The sequence below is a fragment of the Haliaeetus albicilla genome, chromosome 4, assembly GCF_947461875.1.
Source record: "Haliaeetus albicilla chromosome 4, bHalAlb1.1, whole genome shotgun sequence".
Classification (NCBI taxonomy): Eukaryota; Metazoa; Chordata; class Aves; order Accipitriformes; family Accipitridae; genus Haliaeetus; species Haliaeetus albicilla.
In genome coordinates, this window is record NC_091486.1 from 43,446,530 (window position 1) to 43,469,284 (window position 22,755).

General features: G+C 47.2%; 1 protein-coding gene across 1 annotated transcript in view; it reads left to right on the forward strand.

Annotated features, from left to right (window-relative positions):
- Positions 1 to 1,338: 1,338 nt before the first annotated feature.
- Positions 1,339 to 22,755, forward strand: part of TWIST2 (twist family bHLH transcription factor 2) — a 37,794-nt gene continuing 16,377 nt past the window's right edge. The window contains exon 1 of the mRNA XM_069782184.1: positions 1,339 to 2,120. Coding sequence (XP_069638285.1) covers positions 1,601 to 2,083 — 483 coding nt within the window. The 5' untranslated portion in view covers positions 1,339 to 1,600 and the 3' untranslated portion in view covers positions 2,084 to 2,120. The remainder of the gene's footprint in view (positions 2,121 to 22,755) is intronic.

A 22,755-nucleotide genomic window follows, 5' to 3' on the forward strand; every position in this document is an offset into this window, starting at 1 on the left:
CACTTTCCAATCAAACCAGACATTATTTTTTCCATTAATGAGTGTTGATACCTACTGGAAAACTTTGCAAAGAAATCTACTCCAAACTAATTCTTCAGATACAACATCTACATTTTACGAGTTTCTTTTGTCTTATTTATTTTTATTATTGTTGTTTTATTTTATTTTCCTGCTCCGTATTGAAAACGTGATCTTTGCTGCTCAGGAATGTGTCTGTTCCTGCAATTTGGGCTGTAACTGAAATCAGAGGTCCAAATCTGATTTTGCTCTGCCTTAGCTCCACGGAAGCAAGCAGAGTTTTCCCACATTTTCCCTGGTGTGATGGAGAGGAAAAATAGATCCGTCATCTTCTGTTTGATACATCAGAAACCCTGCAGCTGCTACCACAATTTTTATGTGCTGGGATACCACGATTTCATCAGCAGGATATTCTGGAGAAAAAGACGTCCTCCTACCTACCTCAGCTCTTGCTTCCACAAAAAGTACTATTTAGTATTTAACGGGGGGTGGGGGGAGAAAAAGTTGGGAGAAAAATGGCAGGCAGATGGGCTGCATGGCCAGCATTGCCTCTCTGGGGTACTCTCCATGTGGTTTTCTACAAACTATTAGCTCCTTTCCAGCTGACCCATATTTTGGACTCCACTGGGTTAGTCCAGGAGGGTCTTTCCATGCCCCTTACAAGTAGGGGGCTTGAAGGGGCTTCCCCTGGCTGCCCCCAAACCTCCACCCTTCCCACAGCTCAGTGTGCCCCATGGGACTTCTGCCACCCCGAGGTCACCGCATGGGACCAGGAGGCAGGTCCCCCCCCCATCTCCGCAGGGCAGGGGGTTTGGGGAGCAGTCTGCTGCAAGGGGCAGCTTGCAAAGGGGCAACAGGGGGTTTGCGAGACCCTCAGCACCGAGGGGTGCAAAATAGGGCACCGTTCTGCAAAAATGGGGCACCTTCTTGGGTGTGCAAGGGCTCGCACACCCTGCAGCCCGATTGGGGAAAGGTACCGCTGCAGGCTGGCTCTGGAGCTGGGAGTGGGACCCTCAGCAGCATGGGCTGGGAGGCAGCCTGCAAACGCTCAGCAAGCGGACCAGCACCCCAAAAAACCCTGGCGGGAGGGGTTACCCCAGAGAGGTGCTGCAAATTCAGCATCTATGGGGGTGGCGGTGGCAGGGGGTGGTCGTCAGCTATCTTTTATTTGAGGTGCATTCCCAAGATTTTAGTTAAGTGTAACATAAAACTGTGAAAGTTTAGCAGGGGAAAAGCTTTCCTCCCACTGACCTGGCCGGCCAATCAGAAGGGAGCCCCGCACCTCCCTCACTTCTGACAACTATTTAGCAACTGAGCTCAGCTAAAGTTTCCAAAAAGTTAGAATAACTTCCTCTCTCCAAGACCTCAATTTTTTGCACAACCCCGCTCCTTGAAATAAGAGCCCTTCAAGCAACCTGGAAAACGTTTGGTCAGCAAAAAAAAAAAAAAAAAAAAAAAAAAAGCCCTCCTGTTTTTCCAAAGGATCTGTCTCAGGAATTTAAAGCACATTTAAGACACACACACACTCACATAACATAAGGAGGGGGGGAAAGTCTCTTCCCCTCCCCTTCTTGCAGAAAGCATGGAAGAAAGCTCCAGTTCTCCTGTTTCCCCTGTGGATAGCTTGGGGACCAGTGAAGAGGAGCTGGAAAGGCAGCCAAAGAGATTTGGCAGGAAGAGAAGATACAGTAAGAAGTCCAGCGAAGATGGCAGCCCCAACCCAGGGAAGAGGGGGAAAAAGTCCAGTCCCAGCTCCCAATCTTATGAAGAACTGCAGAGCCAGAGGATCCTGGCCAATGTCAGAGAGAGGCAGAGGACTCAGTCGCTCAATGAAGCTTTTGCCGCCTTGAGGAAAATCATCCCCACTTTGCCCTCTGACAAACTCAGTAAAATCCAGACCCTCAAGCTGGCAGCACGGTATATAGACTTCCTCTACCAGGTGCTACAAAGCGACGAGATGGACAGTAAGATGACGAGCTGCAGTTACGTGGCTCACGAGAGGCTGAGTTATGCCTTCTCCGTATGGAGGATGGAGGGAGCGTGGTCCATGTCGGCCTCCCACTAGCCACCGCCTGGGCCAGGCGAGCCCAGCTGCTGAAGGGGTAGGTACCGATTTCTCTTCTCCTGGATGATGCTCTGCATACATCTGGCTGCAGGATGGGGTGCCCACAGCTCCCTCCACCCACCCAGCTTTGCCACAGGGCTCGGTCCTGCCCAGGGAGAGGTGGCACGGCTTGGTGGGACACCGGGATGCTGCTGGGTGCGGGGTTTGGGGCCACAGACTCGGAGGTGAGATGGGCAGTGTAGATGCGTCTGGCCCCCTCCTGCTCCCCCACGCCTGCAAAAATTAAAAAAAAAAAAGAGACTTCCAGGCAGGCAAGAATGAGATATGCCCCATTTAAAAAAAAAAAAAAAAAAAAAATCAACATGTTTCTGCTCTGCGGGGATGGGGGAGCTGAGAGGGGACCAGCATTGAAAGCTGCCTGATGAGGGATGGGGGGAAAGCATTGCTGCATGAGATTTGCCAGAAAGCGCTGCTTCAGGGAAGGGTTTTAAAAGAGGAAAAGGCGATCAGTACAACAGGCTGACAAGGGGATCCAAAACAGCTGCTGCCCCGCTCCACGGGTGGCTGCGCCCAAAAAACCCGGTGCCGAGCCATCGGCTCCCGGGGCGGCCGCATCCGCTCCCGGCTGGGGGGACACCAGGGGTTCCACAGGACCTGAGTGGGATTCAGCGACGAGTTCGCCCCAGGTTGCATTTCTCTTAAAAGAAACGAGCAGCAGATGTCGGCTGCAACCCTGGGCTGTGCCCCTTCCCCCTCACACAATAAAAAGCAAACAAAGATAGAAGAAACTTTGCCAAATTTTCGTATGTGTTCGGTTTCCCTTCCCCAAAGTGCCGGTAAAGCAAAGGCTGCTGTTAGATGTAGTTTCTTATTTACTTTCATCACTAAACCCTTCCTCATCATTTTCCATTAGCAGAAAACTACTTCCTCTTAAGTTGCCTTTGTAATATTAATGGAGGGAGGAATAAACAGTAAGAAAGGAGAAAAAAAAAAAGGGGTGCCCTTAATAACACCCTCATCTCAAGCTAATTAAGCAGAGCAGCTCTGTGTTGTGTCAGCCAGAGTTTGCATACGGCCGGTCGCTCTCTGAGGCTCAGTACATAAAGCAGAGCCCGCGAACCCATTTTGCCAAGCAAACACTCAAAAGGGAAATTTGCTCCCCCCTTGTAACATTGCGCGTGATGTAAAATGAAATAATTTCATCATGTGGAGAATCAGCTCCTTAAAGACAAAAAGAAAGTTTATCCCAGCCCATTGGCCAGGCTTTTTTAAAGACGCAAATCCATCTTTGTTTTAGCAGCAATAAACGGCCTGTTTATAAAAACCCTTGATGCAACTGCAGTACCTTGTTTGAAAAAGCCAAGTGTTCAACCAGGACTTACTAGCGGTGTAAAATGCAGACTTAAAACCATTTTAGAAACCACTTCAAGTAAATGTTTCATTTCCATCCTGAAACGGTTTGCGTTTCGGTGCTGCAATGAAGGTTTGCACACACTCTTCCAGGGAGCCCCCAAAATATTACCCTGTTAAAAAAATTGGTTACTCTATCCATTGCACAAACTGTCTGTTGTTTAGGTTTGTTTAAATAGGTAACACTGCTGTTGTGGGTTTTATTGCTATTGCTGGTGTTACTATTTTTTGCCTCATATGCCCTAATTTCAACTGCAAAAAGCTGAAGTCGAGTTGCTTTTTAAAAGGATAAACCCCCCATTTATATGAGCGCCTTTTCCTATGCTAATCTAGCTAAAGAAACTGCAGCAAATAGATTTAAAAAAAAACCCACAAAACAAACCAAAACCCACACACGCAAAACCCCAGGCTTCTTGTCAAAAACAGATGTAAAATGTCCTGAACACGTATTTCTTCAGCAGTTTAGATTGGCTGAATAGTAAAGTGCTGGGATGGAACAATGCATTTATTCTGTTGTTTCCCAAATGATGTGCTGCCATTAGTCAATGATGTTTTTAAAACTGTTATCTAATATACAACCATTCCTCTCTATCACACAGTACTTTAGCAGCAAAACCCGCTTTTTTAAACCGTATTTAAAAGTCACTGTCAGTTGAATTATTATTAGCATTGCTCTGACGAGGCAGATTGTACATGTAGATGTTCAGATTGTCCCTACCCAAAAGAAATTGCGAGTAACATTTCGGACTGCATGAAAAACCATGACGTAGAGCCAAACCCCAATGCGTTTTCAGTTTGCTGCAGAGTGAATCGGTATTTGGCGTCTTTGCCGTAACGCGACTTCCAGCCCGGTGGTTAGAGGTGGCTCTTTGCTCTGTCTTTGCATGCCTTATAGAGGAAGGCCACCTTTCCCTGAGGCCCCGGACTTTCCCCCTTGCCTCTCCTTTCTGTGCCTGTGTGTGCATGTACACGCGTGCGGTTGAACTGTTGAAAACGTTGTTGACAAATGGCCTGGTGTGGTGCGGTGTCAAATTCTATCGTTTATGGCGACAAAAATTATGTCTGCCAGCAAAAAAACCCCAAAAAACGTGACAAGATCCTCGAGAAACCTTCTAAAATGGGCAAACTTAGCTGGATGGCGTGACATGGACTTCTGCATGGGTCTGTCCCCACCAGAGGAGTTTTTATGCATAACGGGAGCAGCCTGTGCAGTCTTGGTGGCAAAAAAACCCCCAAACCTTAAGAAATAGCTATCTGAATTTGGGACCAGCTCCTGCCTTTCCTAGGGAGTAGCAAGCACTGCAAATGTTGTGTGAGCACAAAGGGGTGAGTGCCGTTCAGGCTGGATCGCTGTGGCCGCCCTCCCTTTTCCCTGGGTTTTGGGGAGAGATAGGCAAGGAAAGGTTTTCTCCTTGGAGGAACGGTCATTCCCTTTTGGCTGCATAAAAATCAGAGGAGCTTTTTGATTAGAAAATCAGAGCCTTGGGAACTGGTAAAATGCCACCTGGCCTTTGTGAACACCAGCAGGTCACTGCTGCTCGCTCCTCTGGCCATGAGAGGTTTTCCTGTTCTGTTCCACGTAATTACAGACAACTTACTCCGGTAGTTTCAAGAGAAACAGGCACAGCTTTGCACTTCAATTAGTGCAATAGGATGTTTCAACAGACATGAGAAGCAAAGCCCTCCTCCCCCAAATCTCCCCATCCATCCACATCCCCAGCACCTGTGCCCCTTCCCTTGGAGCCACCTTTCTCTTTTTCCTTCAGAATGTTGAAGATGCTATAAACTGCAAAAAAAAAAATCCAGGAGAAAAGAAAATGTTTCCTGATATTCCATTTAGTAGGAAAAATCCTGTCCAACCAGGATGCCAGGAGCATCAGCAAAGTGTAAAGGACAATGTAGCCCTAACCCCCGTGCCAGTAAGACCAGTGTCCCAGCAAGCCCCTTCTTCCCACTCGCTGCAGCAGGGCTTGGGATGAGCCCTTTTCCTCCCGTGGGCTGGCACTGGCCCTAATACCACCTTTCCCATCATTTTTGTGCTGGGCAAGCCGCATGCAATGGGCGCGTGTGATACGCAGCCCTCTTACTATTGCCCCTTCAGACTTCCAGGGCTGTTTCCAGTATAAAATGCTAGCATCTTATTTCATTTGGTCCTTAAAGAAGCAAACAGATGTTATCTCTGCTGGCCCTGGGAACAACCTAATTCTATAGTACATGAGAGCAGTACAGTCAACTGGGGGTGTTGTGACACTAGAACTAAGCCCTTTTTGTTCCCAAAGCCCTATTTTTCTATACGCATCCTTAGAAAAATGTAAATACGTTTCCTTGACAGGAAGGATTGTAAAGTTTGGTATTTACATTAATAGGCTTGTAGCGGGAGGGGGTTCATCTTAGTACATTTAAAAGCCCAGCAAAATGCATTTTGGATCTTCTGTTTATGTTCCTGTCTTTTCTTGGGAAAGAATAAATCTGTTACACAGCAGACACCAAGTACATTGCAGTCAGCCAGAAAACGCTCAGGCTCAGAGACCTTTTACAAAGAGAGGGTGCAAGGAAAACGCTCCGGAGAAGGAGACATGCAAAAGACAAATCTGCCATGGGCTAGATGCATATAAACTAATTGCTGATCATAAAGAGTTAGAGACATGCATGGTGGAGGGAAAATGTTGGATCAAAACTGAAGGACTGCTTAGAAGAGCAGCAAAAGCATGTTATTACTTAATCCGCTGGAGCCAGGGCTGCGGTAAAAGTCCTGTCGGGAGGGATGTGCATTGAAGGGTCATTAAGGGAACAGTCAAGGCATACATTTCAGCTAAGCAGACCTAATTTGCCTCCAAATTAGTCATCCTCACACTGGTCATCTGTACAGAGTAGCTGTAATTTTAAAAGCATATGAGGCATTCTCATTAAAACAAAGGGGAAGATTGCAATGCTTCTCCTTTGCAACCTCCCTTCATGTTCCTTCCTTCAGTGCTTTTGGGGGCATATTTCATAGAGTTATAGGTAGCGGTGATAAATTAGCCTTGGAGATCACAGCAGCCTCTTACAGAGCCAGGACAGATCCTGTAACTACCACTGAAATCTCTTTTGGGGACATTTCTTGTCACTCTTTCCCACTAGCAATATAATTATTTTTATAGCTGTAGCTCTGAGAATCATTTCCATGTGGTTCAGCATGACTTTGAAATCTCCAAGCCTGAAATCTCCCGAATTTATGTCTTGCTGTAGAGCCATAGGAATAGTTTGATGAGGCCATGAACATGTAAGGGAATGCCACCACAACCCCAAGCACAAAGCGAGCTCGACACGTAATCAGGGAATTACAGATGCTGGTCGAGGAAAGCACACATTTTGGGTAGCTTCCTCCCCCACCCCCAGGCTTTGCAGAAGATTAGGAAGGGGGGAAAAAAAAGCTGATTAAAATCAAGTGCTGTGCCATGAAAAATGCACTGGGCCAGATCCTCAGCTGGCTCCAAGCGACCTTGCTGCTCCTTGCTAGCTGATGATCCCATCAGACATCTCAGTGGGTTGCTCTAAGCGACTTGGAAAGTGCTATACACCTTTGATTATGATTTACTTCTTAGGCAAATTTGGAAGTGAGGAAAAACAAGAAGTCCTCCAGCTGGATACTGGCAGCCTCGTGCTAATTAATGATTAGTTCTCAAGAATTAAAACTGTAGAAATATTTGCCAGGGGAAAAGAAAAAAAAAAAAAGACTCTAGGCACCCCAGCATTTAATTAGATTTGTAGTTGTAGAAGATGACCACTCAGCAACAACAACTAATCATACACAAGTAAATTATCTCAGCCAGCCAATAAATCAAAGCAAGGCAGCCCTTACCCTCATACCCATCTCTTTAACCACTTCCACACCAGACCCGGCCAATGGCAGCTGGTCCAGGCAGCCCATGCCAGGGCACAGCAAATGTGCCATCAGGGCCAGCTTTTGCAAAGCCCTTGTCCTTCTCCCAGCAAGGGGAGCCAGTTAAGCAGCAAAGAGGTTCTTGTCCAGCAAGCACACCCTCAGCTGGGCTCTTTGTTAGGCTGTGCTCAACCTCCCTGGCACTGCTGGCGCTTATATTTTCTCTGTGTGCGTGTGGACGGGCATGCAAGATGGGGATTGGGGCTCTGGTAACTCTTTGGGATGTGCCTCTCCTCCTGCATTAAAGCAGGGCTTTTTTTGGGTGGGTTGACTGGTAAAACAGAGGATCTCCCTTTGAACTTTTTCCACGATCTGTCACCCTTAGAGGTCAAGGCTTTTGGCATTTAGCAGTAAGGAGGGTTTTCCATTGGGAAGGGGAGGAAAAAAAAAATCATCCTTTCTCCTCAAAAAATGAGGCATGACATCACAGGAAGCAACATCAGGAACCTGGAGACAGAAGGACCTTGGTGGAGGAGGATGCAAATGGGACAGGGAGGCTTTCGGTACCACTCATAAAAATGTTAAATAAGCAACAACAACTGTTGACCCCCATCGCTAGCAGAGGGTTTCAAAGAGGCCATTAGATCCCTGATCTCTCTGGACCGACCTCCCCAGGGTCTGAGTCTTTTGGGTGCAAAGGGCGTTTTGATCTAATCCTCTGAACTGGAACCCAGGAGAGGCAGCCCAGAAACTTTCCCAAACCAGCAACCAGTGGGCGTTTGTCAATGCGCAGGCTTTCATCCTGCCCGCGCTGGGCTCCCCCCAGAAAGGAAGCAGCGGGGCACCTCCAGACCTACCCCAGGGGCTTCATTTGCGAGCCTTCACGAGATTTGGGATTTTTTTTTTTTTTTTTTTTTTTTTTGGCTTTTGCATTTCAGCCAGGGATGGGAGTTAGGCAGACCCAGTCTTGCTCAGCTTGCGGCAGCAATCAGACATCAAAAAGAAAATAACCCTTGTGCCCTGAACTGTATGGTGAGCTAGAAGTGAGCTATAGTCCCTCCTCTTCCCCCCATCTTCTCCTCTCCATCTTTTAACCTTTAAGCTTGGAAAACAAAAAGTGGGGGGGAAGACAGATGTCTACTGGTTCAGCTTGATATATATTTACTGGAAGAGGTCCAGTAAGCCTGTACTAGCTTTAATTGAATTCCTAATAAGATAGTTTTGCCTTGTTAACTGCCACCCGCAAGAAGCAACTTTATCCATTTCCTTAAGAGATATTAGACCTGCCAAATGCACGCTTTAAAATGTATGAATTAGGTTTTGGATTAATTTAGCCACCAAAAATCCTCATGCAGTAATTTATGTGATTATGCCTTCAGTTTAAGCTGTTCAGGCCTCCTTTAAAAATAATATGATTGTGCTTAAATGTAAATAAACCTAACTGCTCAGCTAAGGGTGGGGGAATCATGGCTGTACTGAGGCTCCTGTCAAAAAAAAAAAAAAGGCAAAAAAACAAAAAAACAAAAACCAGCTGATCCAGCTTGGTAAAATTCAGTAGGGTTGGATGGAGCCAGGGAGAAGCTTTCATGCAGAAAGCAGCATTTTCCATGGCTGGGGGATTCCCCGGCAGATCCACATCCAGTGTCCCCAACAGCAAGCTCCTTAATGAAATTAATCTGCCAGAGGGATCTTGCACAGCCACAAGCATGCATATTTAAGACTGACCCTTATGGCATGTTTCACATGCACCATGGTGAAATCTCACTGTGTAATATGGCTCATTAGAAGAAATTCCTGGCTGGGACGGGAAGCTCAGAAAAAACATGGGGATGTTAATAAAAACACCAACAAAAAATAAGGGCAGACTCAGGAAAAAGGCAAACAGGCCTATGCTTCCCAACATACAGTTTGCCATTTGTAATAGGGCTGTTTATCTTCAGTTAAGAACAAGAGCGGACTTTAACCCCTCTGCAGAAAGCACGCCTGGGGAGCACTGCAGCACCCCGATAGCCCTGTGTCATCACCCCACGGATGCTGTCGGGACCATGCTCACCCCACAGCACAAAAAACCCACCATGAAGGTGCTCAGGACAGAGAAGCAATGAAATGGCATTTTAATTGTTGAAAGCAAAGCGGTGAAATACAGAGGACCAGCAATGAAACGGTGTTGCCGGCCCTCTGCATTTCACCACTTTCCTTTCAATATCTAAACAGCCCCATCCCACTGCGCCTGCCATGCGCCTCTGCCAAGGACGAAATATCTATAATAGCACTTATATAAGCTCTGCCCTTTTAAGAAAAAGTTATAAGCTCCTCCCTGGGTGTTCAGAGCAAAGACCCTGGGGGAAAGTGATGCCACAGGCTGAGCTGCGCGCACGGCATGGTGCAGGAGAAGCTCCAGCATCCATGGGTGCTTGGCGATGCTACCCACCCCAAGCGCAGGGGCAGAGTGGGATGCCGTCCTCCTCAGGAGCACATTGTTGGATATGAGCAATACCCCCTCATATCAGCGTCACTACAGGCACAGCAGGGCTCCCAGGAGAAAAGCATCTGGGGCACAATCAAACTGTTAATCAAAGGAGTTAGGATGGGGAAAATAGCTTTTTCATGTGTCAAAACTGAGCAACTGCCTCCTCATCCCTCTTGCACGCTTCCCACCGGGATGCCCAGCACCACCTCCATGCCACATACACACTAAGTTGCACCGCACAGGTTCCTTTTGCCAACTCTTGGGAGCTTAAGTCTTTTTCCCCCCCCGAAATGCACAGGCAAGCTTGCCCAGCAGGCTGTGGCACACGAGGCATCGGCGGCTGCCATGGTGTGGGGCGGGTGGCAGGAATTAAGCCCATGCCAGAGCATCTGCACAGAACCAGGGAGTTTTCAGCTATGGCAGTGCCTCTGGGAGTATCAGGGAATTACCACCACAGAAACTTCCCAGTAAGATACCGAGGCATAAAACTACGTGATAAAAGCAGGCCAGATGAGATAATATTGTCTTAAGGAAAAAAAAAAAAAAAAATCTATGCAGACATGTTAATGTGTATTTTCATGCATTAGATGAGATGGCTATTCTGCATCTGTTAAAAAAAAAATTATTTTGCCTGATGACCTCAGGAAATTTCTAATATCACTGAGTCCTTTTTCCTGCCTCTAATCGCAAGCACGATGCTTCAGGCACGACCCTGCAATCTCTCCATTCAAAGCTCTCTTCCAGCTCAGTGGGATTTTATGCACTGAACAACCAGATATTTTGCGAGATGTTTTTCATCCTTTGCCATGAGAAGGGCTTTCAGAGAGTCCTGTTATTACCAGCATTAAATAATCTTTCTTTTATACCGTATGGGTCTGAAATGTTCGCTGTTGCAGGGGAACGGGAGCGTGGCTGAGCATCTGCTTTCTCACCACCTTCTCCGTAGAGACATGGTGAGCTTGCACTTGGGTTTTGATGCAGAGAGGTGGTTCAGAGTACTGGGTTTTGAACCATTCAAGCCACAGTTTGTGCCTCAAGAGCAAGGGAGATCAGAGAATCCCTTTCCAGCAATTGCCACAGAAATTTTAAAGCTGCACAACCTATTGATCAATACATCCTGCGATAACTTAATGTGCGCAAAGGAGTAACTCACCACTGGTTTATGCATTCATGCCAGGGAAATTAGTAGTGGAGAGTACCACAAAAAGATCCTGTCACCCCCAAAATATAATTACAGGTACCCCCAAGCCAATGCCACATGCCCAGAAGGCTGGGGATACGGGGTAGCATTTTCAGCCATGAATTCGGAGCTCAAAACATGTCAATTTTCAATAGGACTGAGTTAATTTGAAAATTTTACTTGTAAGCACTGTTATTTTGTAAATCAGGCAATACTTTCTTTCTTGGTGGGTGGCAAAAAGTACATATTTTAAAGTGGTTGAGGAGCCAAAGGGAAAAAGACGTGGCTTTGAAAATTGTAGCTATTTCTTAGCTGTGAATTATGTCAGAATGAAAGAGAAATATCTGGCTTGAAAAGCAACAGTCTTCAAATATATTTACATTTTTTGATACTGGTTTACTGTTCTCAAACATATCATTATTGGTTCATTTTCTGCTGCAGTTAGAAAGGTTTTTATAAGTACCACATAATGCCTGAGCAGGTATGAGAAGTCCTGAGTATGTTTTAGATCTGCCCACTCATCCCTGCTCCTACGGAAAATAAACCTCCTGTTTACAGCACGTTCGGCGCTGTTTCCTAATGCCATAATTTCACCAGCTGTGCAAATCGGTTGCGATGTATTTTTGTTCCCCAGTGCCATTCTTTCTTAATCTTTCATTTAAATGCTACTACACAAGTTCTCACACACCTCTAGCAACATCTGCATTATTTTAAATTACAAGACCTCTTTCTAGATAGGCAGTCCACAGGGTCCCCCCTTGCATTACTCATCCACCGCACTGACCAGTCTGCCCTTCAGCTCTTCATTTCAGTCACATCCTTAAAATTGCACGTACGGCCAAAATACTTCAAAACAAGGGGCTTTTTCGTTGTTTCTGCCGTGCCACACCACACTAGCAGACCCAGCCTGACAAAGAAGCTTGGAGAACCCCAGGAAAGCAATTCCATGCGAGCTTTCCCATTGTATGCGAACATGCAGCTTGTCCGTGCGAGCTGCTGCACCCTGTGCTGCGCAACTCCAGTACGAGCCTGTCTTAACATTGCATGTTAAAGAGGTCTTGCAAACTGCATCCTCCCCATGGAAAGGGTGTTTGCCTGTGTTGTTGGCACAGCTGACTTGTCCCTGGGGCCTGGCAGGAGCCCCTGGTGCAGACAAGCTATAGGGACCATACAGAATTCCCACAGCAGTGTAGGCTGCATGCACGGGGCAAGCTCCTGGGGATGGGGTGGTGTCGGTCACGTCCTGGAGTTGAGCACAGTCTTTTTTCATGGGACAAGGCCATTATAGCCCAAACGTGCTTTGGGAGGCAAGGGCCAACACAGCCACGGTGGATGCAACGAGGGAGAGGAAGAGGGGAAAGCTTCCTGGACCTCTTGCAGGGAGCCCAGGCCAGGACTCAGTGCCTAAAGCTTTGTAGGGAATTTGGTTGCTGGGACTATTTGGGACACTGGAGAGTTTTGAATTGTTGCACCGTGCTTCGTAGGTGCAAACACAGCCGATGAGGTGCCTGCAGCTCCACAGCCATGGCACAATCAGGGAGGTGACTCAGGAAAATTGTTGGCCCAGTGGTGCAACACACAGCAAGGCTTTTGCCCCAGGCAAGCTCACCAGTTCCAGCTGGTTCACTTCTTGCAGGTGTGCACATGAGCTGGCCGTGGCATGGGGATGTCCACACCAGGAAAGACAAACCAGCCCTGAACACAGATCCAGCCCAAGCACTCAGCCCTTTGCAGACACCGCTGGGACCCCAGCCATTAACCCTGGTCACCCCCCAGCCCCAGCATTTCACAGTAGGACAGGAGCCCTCGAATTTGGGCTCTCCACCTCCCTGGCTGCCAACATCCCAGCATCACATAGGGATGTAGCACCCTCAGGCTTTACCCCAGCAGGTCCAGGAGGCGTCGGATGGGGCTGAGAGGCAGATGAGGCTGTTCCTTCCATTTTCATTTTCTTAGGAAACTAAGAAATAAAAATAAAAAAAACCCCAGCATTTGGCAGCAAGCAGAGGATGGGACTCCTTGCCAAGGCCTGGACAGCTGTACCTTCTTCACTAGCAAGTTGTGCGATCAGCAAGGGCTGTGCTGAAAGCCAAGAGGAGTTACCATAGCTGCCACATTGCATTTTGCTGATCCTCCCTCTGGGAGACACCTTAAAGAAACAAACCCACCCTAACAGCTACGCCAGCACTCACACTCTGCCGTTCATCAGAGGAAAACTATGGGTGACCTCTCAGGGTTTGCGTTTTGTGTTGTGGTTTCTTCCCCCTCCCCTTTCCCCAGTCTCCAGTGTTTCTGATCAGAGACGAGGGGACAGGGAAGGAGGAGAGTAGTTTATAAAAAACTGTTTTTTCTGTTTTCTGCAGCTTTGCCTGCGTACAAAAAAGCCGCCTGCCCCTCCCATTCATGGCCCCGTCAGCACTCCCATGGCTGGACCTCCCCCAACAGCTTGAAATAACCCAGGAAATTGTGCAAAACCCCCGGTGGGTCCGATCCTGCCCAGCTGGAGGCACGCACAGCTCTGCAGCCAGGACCAGCCCACGACAGCCTGTGTCCTTGCATTGCAAATCTTCAAGCTTTTGCCTGGTGGGGTCCTAAAAAATAGCAGGAGGGAAGGGTGACATCAGTAGGAGGGAAAGAGATGCGATGAGCATGGAGGAGCTTTGAGGGCACCGATGGGCTGTGCCTGGCTCACAGCAGATACCCACTGGGAGCATTCCTGTGAGTCCCAGGCAATGGCTGGGGGAAACCTCTGCTCCCCTCCCAGCAGAGTGGGTAACAAAATGAAAGGCTCTCAGATTTCTTTTTCAACAGAAAATTATTCTTACTTTTTTTTGGAGAAAAGCAAGAGACCTCTTTCCAGGTGTTATCCCTGCTCTATCTGTCCCCTACATGACGACCAAGCACTCCCCAGGCTTCAAGATCTATTTTTAAGCTCCTCAGTGAAACAACCTTCTGACCTCCAAAGCCTTCTTTCACATAGCCTGCCACAGGTATTCCTATTTCTATCACAAAATTCATTTTTCTTGAAAACATCTCCAAAAGATACTTCCAAGGAACTGTGATTGCTCCAAAGCCATGCTGAGGTACCCAGTCCCCAAACTGTTGCACAAACATCCTGATGATGCACAAACATATTTAGCAGCTCTGCCTAACCTAGCAGCCCCATAATTAGCAGTTTCCCCAGGTTCAGAGACCTGCTTGATGAAAAAGGTGGAAGGTCACAGGAGCACAGCACAGCTTGCTCCTTTGGCTCTTGCTGACTCAGCATCATCTGGCACTAGAGGGCAGGATACACTATACTAAAGAGTAAGGTGAGTTTGAGGTTGCATCCAAGGGGCACATCTCATGTATGTCTAACAGGAAGCACACAGCATATCTGGGAGCAGCCAGGAGCTGCCTCACTGCACAAACCAAGGAAGACCCACATTTTGCACTGAGCACATCCCACAACAGTGATCATGAGAACAATAGTCTCCCAGGTTCTTTAATGTAGAGTCAGAACACCAAATGGCATCAGAGGCACTTCCACCACATTGCAGACGCAGCTGCCTGCTGCTTTGCCAGCCATGTAATTCAAGGTGAAACGTTTTGCCTTGCAAGGGGCATTCAGTATTCACTGACATTGATGATGAGCAGTATTCACTGACACTGTGCAGCAGTTTCTGATCAAAAGCGTTTGGCAGATCCATGCAGCAGGCACAGACAAGCTAAGCTGCAAGTGCTGTAGCTCAGATTCTTGGAAATAACCTTTTTCATGCACATCAACCAGCTGATGCTCAGACAGTTGTCAACGTACTCTTTCTATATAGAATAACTGTGTTTTAAAAAAAATCTCATTACTTTCTCTGGTGTGTTTTTCTATGTATATGATTAAAGCTGTACTGTCCTCATCTTAATAGAAGATTTTAGATTAGCTCCAAACAAAACAAGTACAGGTTTGCTCCATTCCTTTATCAATAGCCACTTCAATAAACAACCAAAATTTTAAAAGATTATTCCAAGCCGGTCATGCAGTGCAGTCCTTTCATTAGTGAAAACCTCATAGATTTGGTAGACTTCAAGAGCAAAGTAATTTGTGGTCTAAACACAGGAAAAAACTTCTCCCAAGCCTTCCAGGCCTCCTTGCAGGGAGGCCCTAATCCTGCAACCACGGCATGCCACCCTGCAGCATGGTGGATACAAATACCCTGTACGTGACTGCAAAAAAATCTCGTGGGCTGGCAGCCAGGAACAGCAGGTTGCACCCTGAATAAGCAATTTTTTTTTTTTTACATCACAACTTGTAACACATAATAGCAACTAAATCGATGAGGTTGTACCAGCATGACAAACCCCTGCCAGGATGCAGCCCGTTTCTACCAGCACCTCAGCAAACACGGTGCAGGCATGGGATACAATGAGCATCACTGCCAGCTGCTGGTACCCACGGGTCTACCAGAAAGCATCTACCCTTCCCTGAGGAACTGAACTCCTTTAAAACGTAAAGGTTGGGGTGCACACTAACAATCTGAGCCCCACTGAGGTGCTGTACCCACAGGGCTAGACCCAGCTGTGCCCCAGCAGAGCCAGTTTGCCTAGCAGCCCCTGCTCAAAATCTGCATTTTAAGATGAGATACCTGAAAACAGCACAGGAGAGCTTTCAGGATCATAATCAAGATACTAGGTTAGGAACATGAGAGGGACAAACCCCAAAATATGGCCGTTTCATAAATTTCTTAGAAGAGAATCACCAAGAGCTGCTGAACAGAAGTGTGGGGTTTTGGTTGCAGTTTGGGAGTGGAGATGTCTCACCCTTGCTTTGCTGCTGGGGAAAAAGGAGGGGAGGGTCTATAACCATACACTTGGCTGCTGGGAAACAGGGTGTTTTGCAGGACAGCAAAGTGGGAGCCTCTGCAGAGAAGATGGTTGATGAAGGAGCCCCCACACTTGCTCCCATCTGCTCTGTTCACCTCCAGCCCATGTCACACTGCTGCTTTTCGTGGGGAATGTGCACACCTGCACCCCGAGTGCTATGGGGTGTTGGGGCTGGCTCTGCTCTGGCCAGCTAGCCAAGGTCCCTCGTTAGGGCAGTTTATACCAGAGCCTCAGGGCTAATTGTAAGGACAGCAGCTCTTTTGTTATCCCATGCCATTTGATGCAATGGGGCCAGCAGCTTTGCTCTCCTTGCACTCATAGCCCACCCTGGGGACACTCATCTCCACTGTGCCCTATATGAAGGGGCCAGGCTGAATCTACTCCTCATTCAGACCCAACTTGCCCATGCACTTTTGGTTGATGGATGGTGCCGCAGTTTTCCCTCTGAAAAGCGAATGCTAATACTTTACCTCTGAGTGCCTGCTGCCTGCCCACCTTGTAACCTCCACAGGAGATAGGACCTTCCTACAAAAAGTGCCTGTAGAGACATGCAACCAGACTGGTTTTTCTCTGCCCAGCCCTGTGCCTCCCAGCCAGTGCATCCTCCTTGCTGGTTGTCCCCTCACAGAGCAGAACATCCTCCTGGTACCCTGTATTTTTAGGTGCTTTTCGCATCCCAGAGGGATCTGACTGCTGCCAAATGGAAACTGGCTCTGCACCGGGGCCAGGCTGAGCAGCCTATCTACAGCAATTTATTTGCATTTCACAGCTTCTTATTTCAGCGATCTAAATTGCAGATGTGTGCTTCAGATTTGGAGAGAGACAAAAAGGAAGGAAAAAGGTTAAGCAGCTCTGTGAGTCACTCCATTACACGACCTACTGTTGATTTAGAAACCTACCTCAGCAGTAAATAAAGTTCTCCAAACTGTTTAACCTTTTGTATTCTGGCCAACAAAACAACCCTCCAGAGTCAGAAAAGCAACAAGTCTGGAAAACCCTGCAGTGGAGTTAGTACCAAGAAAAAAAGTGACCCAAAACAAGTGACCTAAAGATGGGGAAGGGGGGGGAGAAAAAGCAGCAGACATGAAAGGCAAAGAGGCAGGCACATGCATTAGCGGAGCAGATAACGAAGAGAGCAGACTGTGCTGCTCTCCGGGAACTGCTCCAGGCAGCACAATGCGGCAAAGGCGAGCAACAACTTTCCAAACAAGCGGCAGGAGGCCGCACAGCCGTGGCACAGGGAAAAAAGAAAATACAGCCCAAAGCCTGCTCCTGCCGAAGCCAGTAGTAAGACTCTGGTTCAACAGGCACCAGCACCCACTTTGTGCAGGAGAGTGGTTTGCACCCAGACACTCCTTGGAGTTGCACAGGCTCAACATGTCCATTATAATCCCAAATTATTTATCCACAGGCGGTTTTGTTGCTGCTTTTTGGGGCTAGAAGCACCAGGCTGAAGGCACAGGACATCTCAGCTGTGTAACTCAGGAAGAGCTCAGTGCATAATTGCAAACAGGCATAGCGTACAGGTAGACCAGAGCATAGATGGGAGAATTAGCTTTACCACAGGCAGACAAGTCTTACTAAGCAGGCAGAGTATGCATGCAATGTTGAGGAAGCTCTGCAGAGGGCTGGCACTGAAGACACTGAGCAGTCTGTGCATGGAGGTGTCCTTATCTCAGCTTTGGAAACCCCTGCGAATTTTTGAAGGCAGCTGAACCATACAAGCCCCCAAGATCTTGTTGAATCATTTTTGTCTTCAAAGCGCAGGGTGTAGCAGCGGAAGGAGAGCTTTCCCTGGGATTTGAGGCACTGAGTGGGAGTTGAGAGAAAGGCCAGCATCTGCTGATCTCAGGGTACCACCAGGAGAATACTGCACAAGGATCTTGAGGAGTTCACTTGGGCCAGAGCCATCCCAAGGTCTCCAATTAAAGTAGAATTGCTAAAAAGCCATGCAAAGTGACCAGGGGAGCCAAGGGGGCTTTAGAGTCCCAACAGTTGCAATGATTAAAAGGAAAACTGATGAGCAAGCATTTACAGCATAAATCAGACTTTCCTTAAATATTTAGGCATGCTTTAAATCAGCACTGCTGTGGTCCACAAACCATCAGAGATTTTGCAGAGATGGGGATGCATTTAAAAAAAAAGTCACCATTATGGTCAGCCCACAGATGTAAAACTCAGGGCAGACACAGAACTGCCTGCATAGTGCTGATGGATAATAACCCAGACCCAAACATCTCTTGGACTAATTTTCTCCTCTGACTTCCTAGATCAGGGATGCAACCCTCCTCACTTCCATGTGTACAAGAGTGACAACTGCTGTTGAATCCAAGACTGAATTCCTTTGTTAAAAATCACACTGATGCCTGGAGCATTTCTCTCCACCTTGCTGTGAAAGCCCTCTTGTGTTTCTGCAGCTTTGAACAGCCTGTGCCCCTGGTTCCTCCCCATTCCCAGGCAGCTGCCAGGCCCCACATCAGACAGGAACCGAGACAGGATTTCAGAAACCATACTTCAAGCTCTTTTTGCTAGTTTTGAACTCTTCAAAGATCATGTGTTCAAGCTTTTCCACCTAAAGTCCAAAGACTAGAAACATAGCCTATTTAAAATACTATATTAATTCGTTAAATAAGACATTACTTGCTCTGTTAATAGCATCATTAAAAAATTACATGGGACATTAATAAAATACCAATAAAGCAGGGCTAAAGCTAGACACCACAACAGCAAGAGAGGTTTCTGGTGAAGAAAGGAAAGCAGAAAACATCAAGATTTTTGCATTACAGGTGTTCAGCCAGCAGTGTTCCCAAATTGTGGACATTTTCAGATGTGTTTCTGTGCCTTCATCTATTCCTTTTTTCCCCTTTGCTGTAGATCCTAACACACTGGCATTTGCTTGCTACAGATAGCCACAAAACTGCAGGATTCTCCTCAATGCTGCAGCCCCTCCTGAGAAGTAGGACGAGACCTTGGGAGGATGCACCTTTTTGCAATGTAACTGTAAGAGATGATGCCTGGTGCTGGGAGGGGAGTAGAGGGGATTTAAGCATCAGCTTCCTCCAAGGCAGGACAAACTCACACTGATTACATGGGAGGAGAATTTCGTGCTGCTTTTGAAGCCTTTTGCGAGGAGGAGCCTCAAGAAGTGTGATCAGTGATATAGAGAGCTGCCAGGAGCACGTGTGCTCACATACATCTGCCTATCCTTTGCTGGTATTGAGTTGAGCCTGACAGACAGCAGGGAGCCCAGAACTGGGAGAAGGCACAACACAAAGCTGAGGAAATCAGAACCAAGAGCTGGGATCATCTCCCATGCTCTCATTTCAGCAGAGGCAAGTGATGGTGCAAAACATAAATGGAGCAAAGGGAGTTGAGGGGGAGGAAAGAGGAGCAGACCAGAAGCAGAGGAAGCTAAGGGCCTCAGAGGCTGAGGAAGAAGCAACAGGCAGAATGAGCAGCTTAAGCTGGGATTTATCAGAAAGGGAGGCTAAGACTGACAAGGCATCACCCTAACATGAGGAGCCTGTTCACAGTGGGGATCTCCACTTTGCTGTGCAGACCACGGCACTGCACCACATGGAAGTTGCAGGCACGGTGACTGGGATGAAGAGAGAGCAGCCAGACCTGCCATGAGCATCAAGGTCAAGAGACAGGCTGGAGGCAGAAAGACTCCCTGGAGACAGCAACACCCTTTTCACACCTACACATCCTCCAGGGGTACAAAAAACAGGGAAGGAAGAACGACGTAAACAGGGTTCCCGGAGACTGGTTGCAGGATACTAGGAAAGTATCCCCACTTTCTCTCCCACCCTGGTCCCAACCTTAACCCAAAGTTGAGCTGAAGCCCCCACCAGCTCTCCAATGGGAGCAGTAGGTCCCCAGCTCTTATCTACTACCAAATCTGGGGTAGGTCAAAACTCACCCTGATGGTTTCACAGCTCCCCACCCAGCAAGGAGCCAGGCTGTTTTGTCTGATCATGATTAACATGGTCAAACACCATTGAGTTGAAGCATGATAAAACTATTTCACCCTCGCTTTGTGCAAGTGCCCACTCCCCACCAGAGCATCACACTGAACTTGGCCTTCAAACAGCCAAGACTACTTTCCTCTGATCTGTTATTAGGGAAGTGACAAGGTCCAATGAACAGACTGGAGCTGAGAGGTGAGGCCAAAGAGATTTAGGGCCACTCCAGAGCTGAGATTTTTTTTTTTTTTTTAAAGGTACTAAGTTTCCTTGATCCTTTTGAGAATGCCAGCCTATGTTCCTGTCTGAGATTCTTTATCATTTAGTTGCTCTTTGAATCTCTTGGAAAAACTTAAATCCATAACATACAAGACCAATATAAGTAGGGATAAAGCAACATTTTTATATTTGAAGTATACAGCTGAAGTCCAGAAGACACAAGCCAGTTCAGAACAGCCCTTACATGTCCTGCTACTGCATTAGCCCAGGCCATCTCCACAGACATTTCTGGTCCCTGAACTAGACCACAGCTCCCTTTGCCGGAAAGGCAGCGCACAGGCATTACCTTGGCTCTCTTGTGCCTAGGAGCAATCCTCAGCCAACAAGGTGACTTGGCTGGGTCTCATCAGAGGTGACCCCCTGGCCAGGCAGTGAGCCCCCAAAAGCTAAGCATCTCATCCACAGCCCACACACATGGGAAGATCTTTGCAGATATGGAAGAGTGGAGCAGATTTCCCCCAGAACAGGTACAAACCACCAATTTCTGCAGTCAGAGCCTAGCTTGTGTAACCAGGCATGGCTCCACTGAAAGGAATAAACTCAGCTTCTTTCATTAATGGAGCATAGAAGGGAATAGTTTGGATGTTTTAATACCGGAAAAGTCCAAGAACCCCATCCCCTGGATTTAAGACCATCCCGTAACCAGAGATGAAACAGCCAAGTGAGGCAATGGGAGCAGAACAAGGACATCTCTGAAAGGACAAGCAATGCCAACAGTTCCCCTTAGTCTCTGGCACTCCTGTGATATGGCACGCTTCAGCCATATTTCTTATTTGAAATAATTTCTTATTCCAGCCCTACCTAGTGTGGGGGCAGCATGCAAATACTTAGAGATGAGTGCAGGTTCTTCCTTCATACACATTAGGTTGCTTTTGCAGCATGCCCTGCACTGGAAGGGAAAGTGCTCTGGTGGAATAACCCAGGAGCCTTTGCCAAAGAGGGACTGAGGGGAGGGAAGGAAAGGAAGAAGAAAGTATTTAATAACTCCCAAATCATTTTTAAAAATTCATTAGCTATTATTTCAGCTGTGTGACCTCCTGAAGGGACTTTGTAGAGGGCCAGATTATGCAGTCAACTAAAAATATAAATAAGTACGGAAAGGGCAGAGATCACTTTGTTCAGCCAAATCATGTGGGACGTCAAGTTAAGTTTCCTGTAGGGTGCATCCGTGCACTTCCAGGAGATGAGTGTGGCCCAACAGCTCCCCCAGTCCAAGGACACCTCCCCAGCCAGCAGGCATGGCACAAGACATGAGTTATTTTCATTTGGGGAGTGCTGATTTCCAAAAACTTCCTGTCAGTCCCGCAGGGACAGAAGCATGTTGCATTGCTGCAAGGTTTCCAGCTGCAGTTCAAGTGGACTGCAGCTTCAGACACGTTGCAGAGACTAGCTCCCAGCCAGGCACGCTGCTCTGGGAAATGACCTTTCTAGCTGCAGCACTCATACTCAGGTAGGGGAAACTTGTGAGTTCCTTTCCCTTTCTTACTTCTTCCACCTTCAAGGAAAAAGCACGTGCTACAAGAACCAGCCAGTCTCCCTGACCCCATCTCTTAAAACTTCATTGTGTTCAGTCATTTACTGATGTTGATTTAAATAACCGCTGGTTTTAGGGAGCCTTTTAAGTTGAGGAACTGCTGATCCTTAGAAACCTATTCACCTTTCAGGTGAGGATGTAGTAAGAAATACAGCTAATCACATTTGCTAAGAACAGGGGATCAGGTGGAAAAGGAGGCTTTCTCCACAAGGTGTGATGTCTAGAATCAGAATCTCTTTGGTTGTCAGTGGTATCCCTATGGTTGTGCTCCCTAATAGATGAACACCAACTTTACAGTATTACATGTGTGTATATACATGCACACCAATATTTACTGATACAGGCAAGTGCTGTATTATAGGTGCATACATGTGTAGAAGTGTGCCGTGTACATATAGATATGACGAGACACACCTGTGCCTGAATAAGAGTGGCAACCAGAAATTTCAAAAGAAAACAAAAGCATCTTTAACTGGTAAAAAGCACAGAGGAGTGAAAAGTGCTTAAATTAAGTCACTACAGACATCCTGTGCTCCTCCATACCTACAGTATATTTAAAGTCTAAATATGGTATCACAGATGATCTGTGTATTGTGTGTAGAATCATGCACACACACACTTCTCTAGACAGAGAGAGCCCAATACTTCCCTATACTCTACCTGCATTCAATGTGATTCCATTTCAATCACTAACTGTAACATCCAGCCTGCCTCACGCTTCACAAACATACATGCGCAGATTTAACCTGGGGAATAAGAAACTTAAGGAAACATTTTGCTGTACTGCAAACATAAGCCACATGTGAAACTCAATTGTATAGAGCAGAAAAGCTGCTCATCATCAGTTGCAAACCCAAGCAGTCATAGGAGAAGCCCACCAGCAGCATCTTCAGAGCAAACAGAGATTCACAGGAGCACAAGCTTAGCTCAGGTCTGCACATCCTAGGACAGCTTGTGAAATACAGAGAGGAAAAGCATTGCCAAAGTCAAAGCACAAAGTCTTTGTTTTGAACAGATGCAGAGAGCTCCTCCCCCCCCCCCTTGAAAGGGGATTGCATCAGTACCACAGTAATACAGGTTATTAGCTCAGTGGGAACCTAGCAGAGTTCAAACTCAAG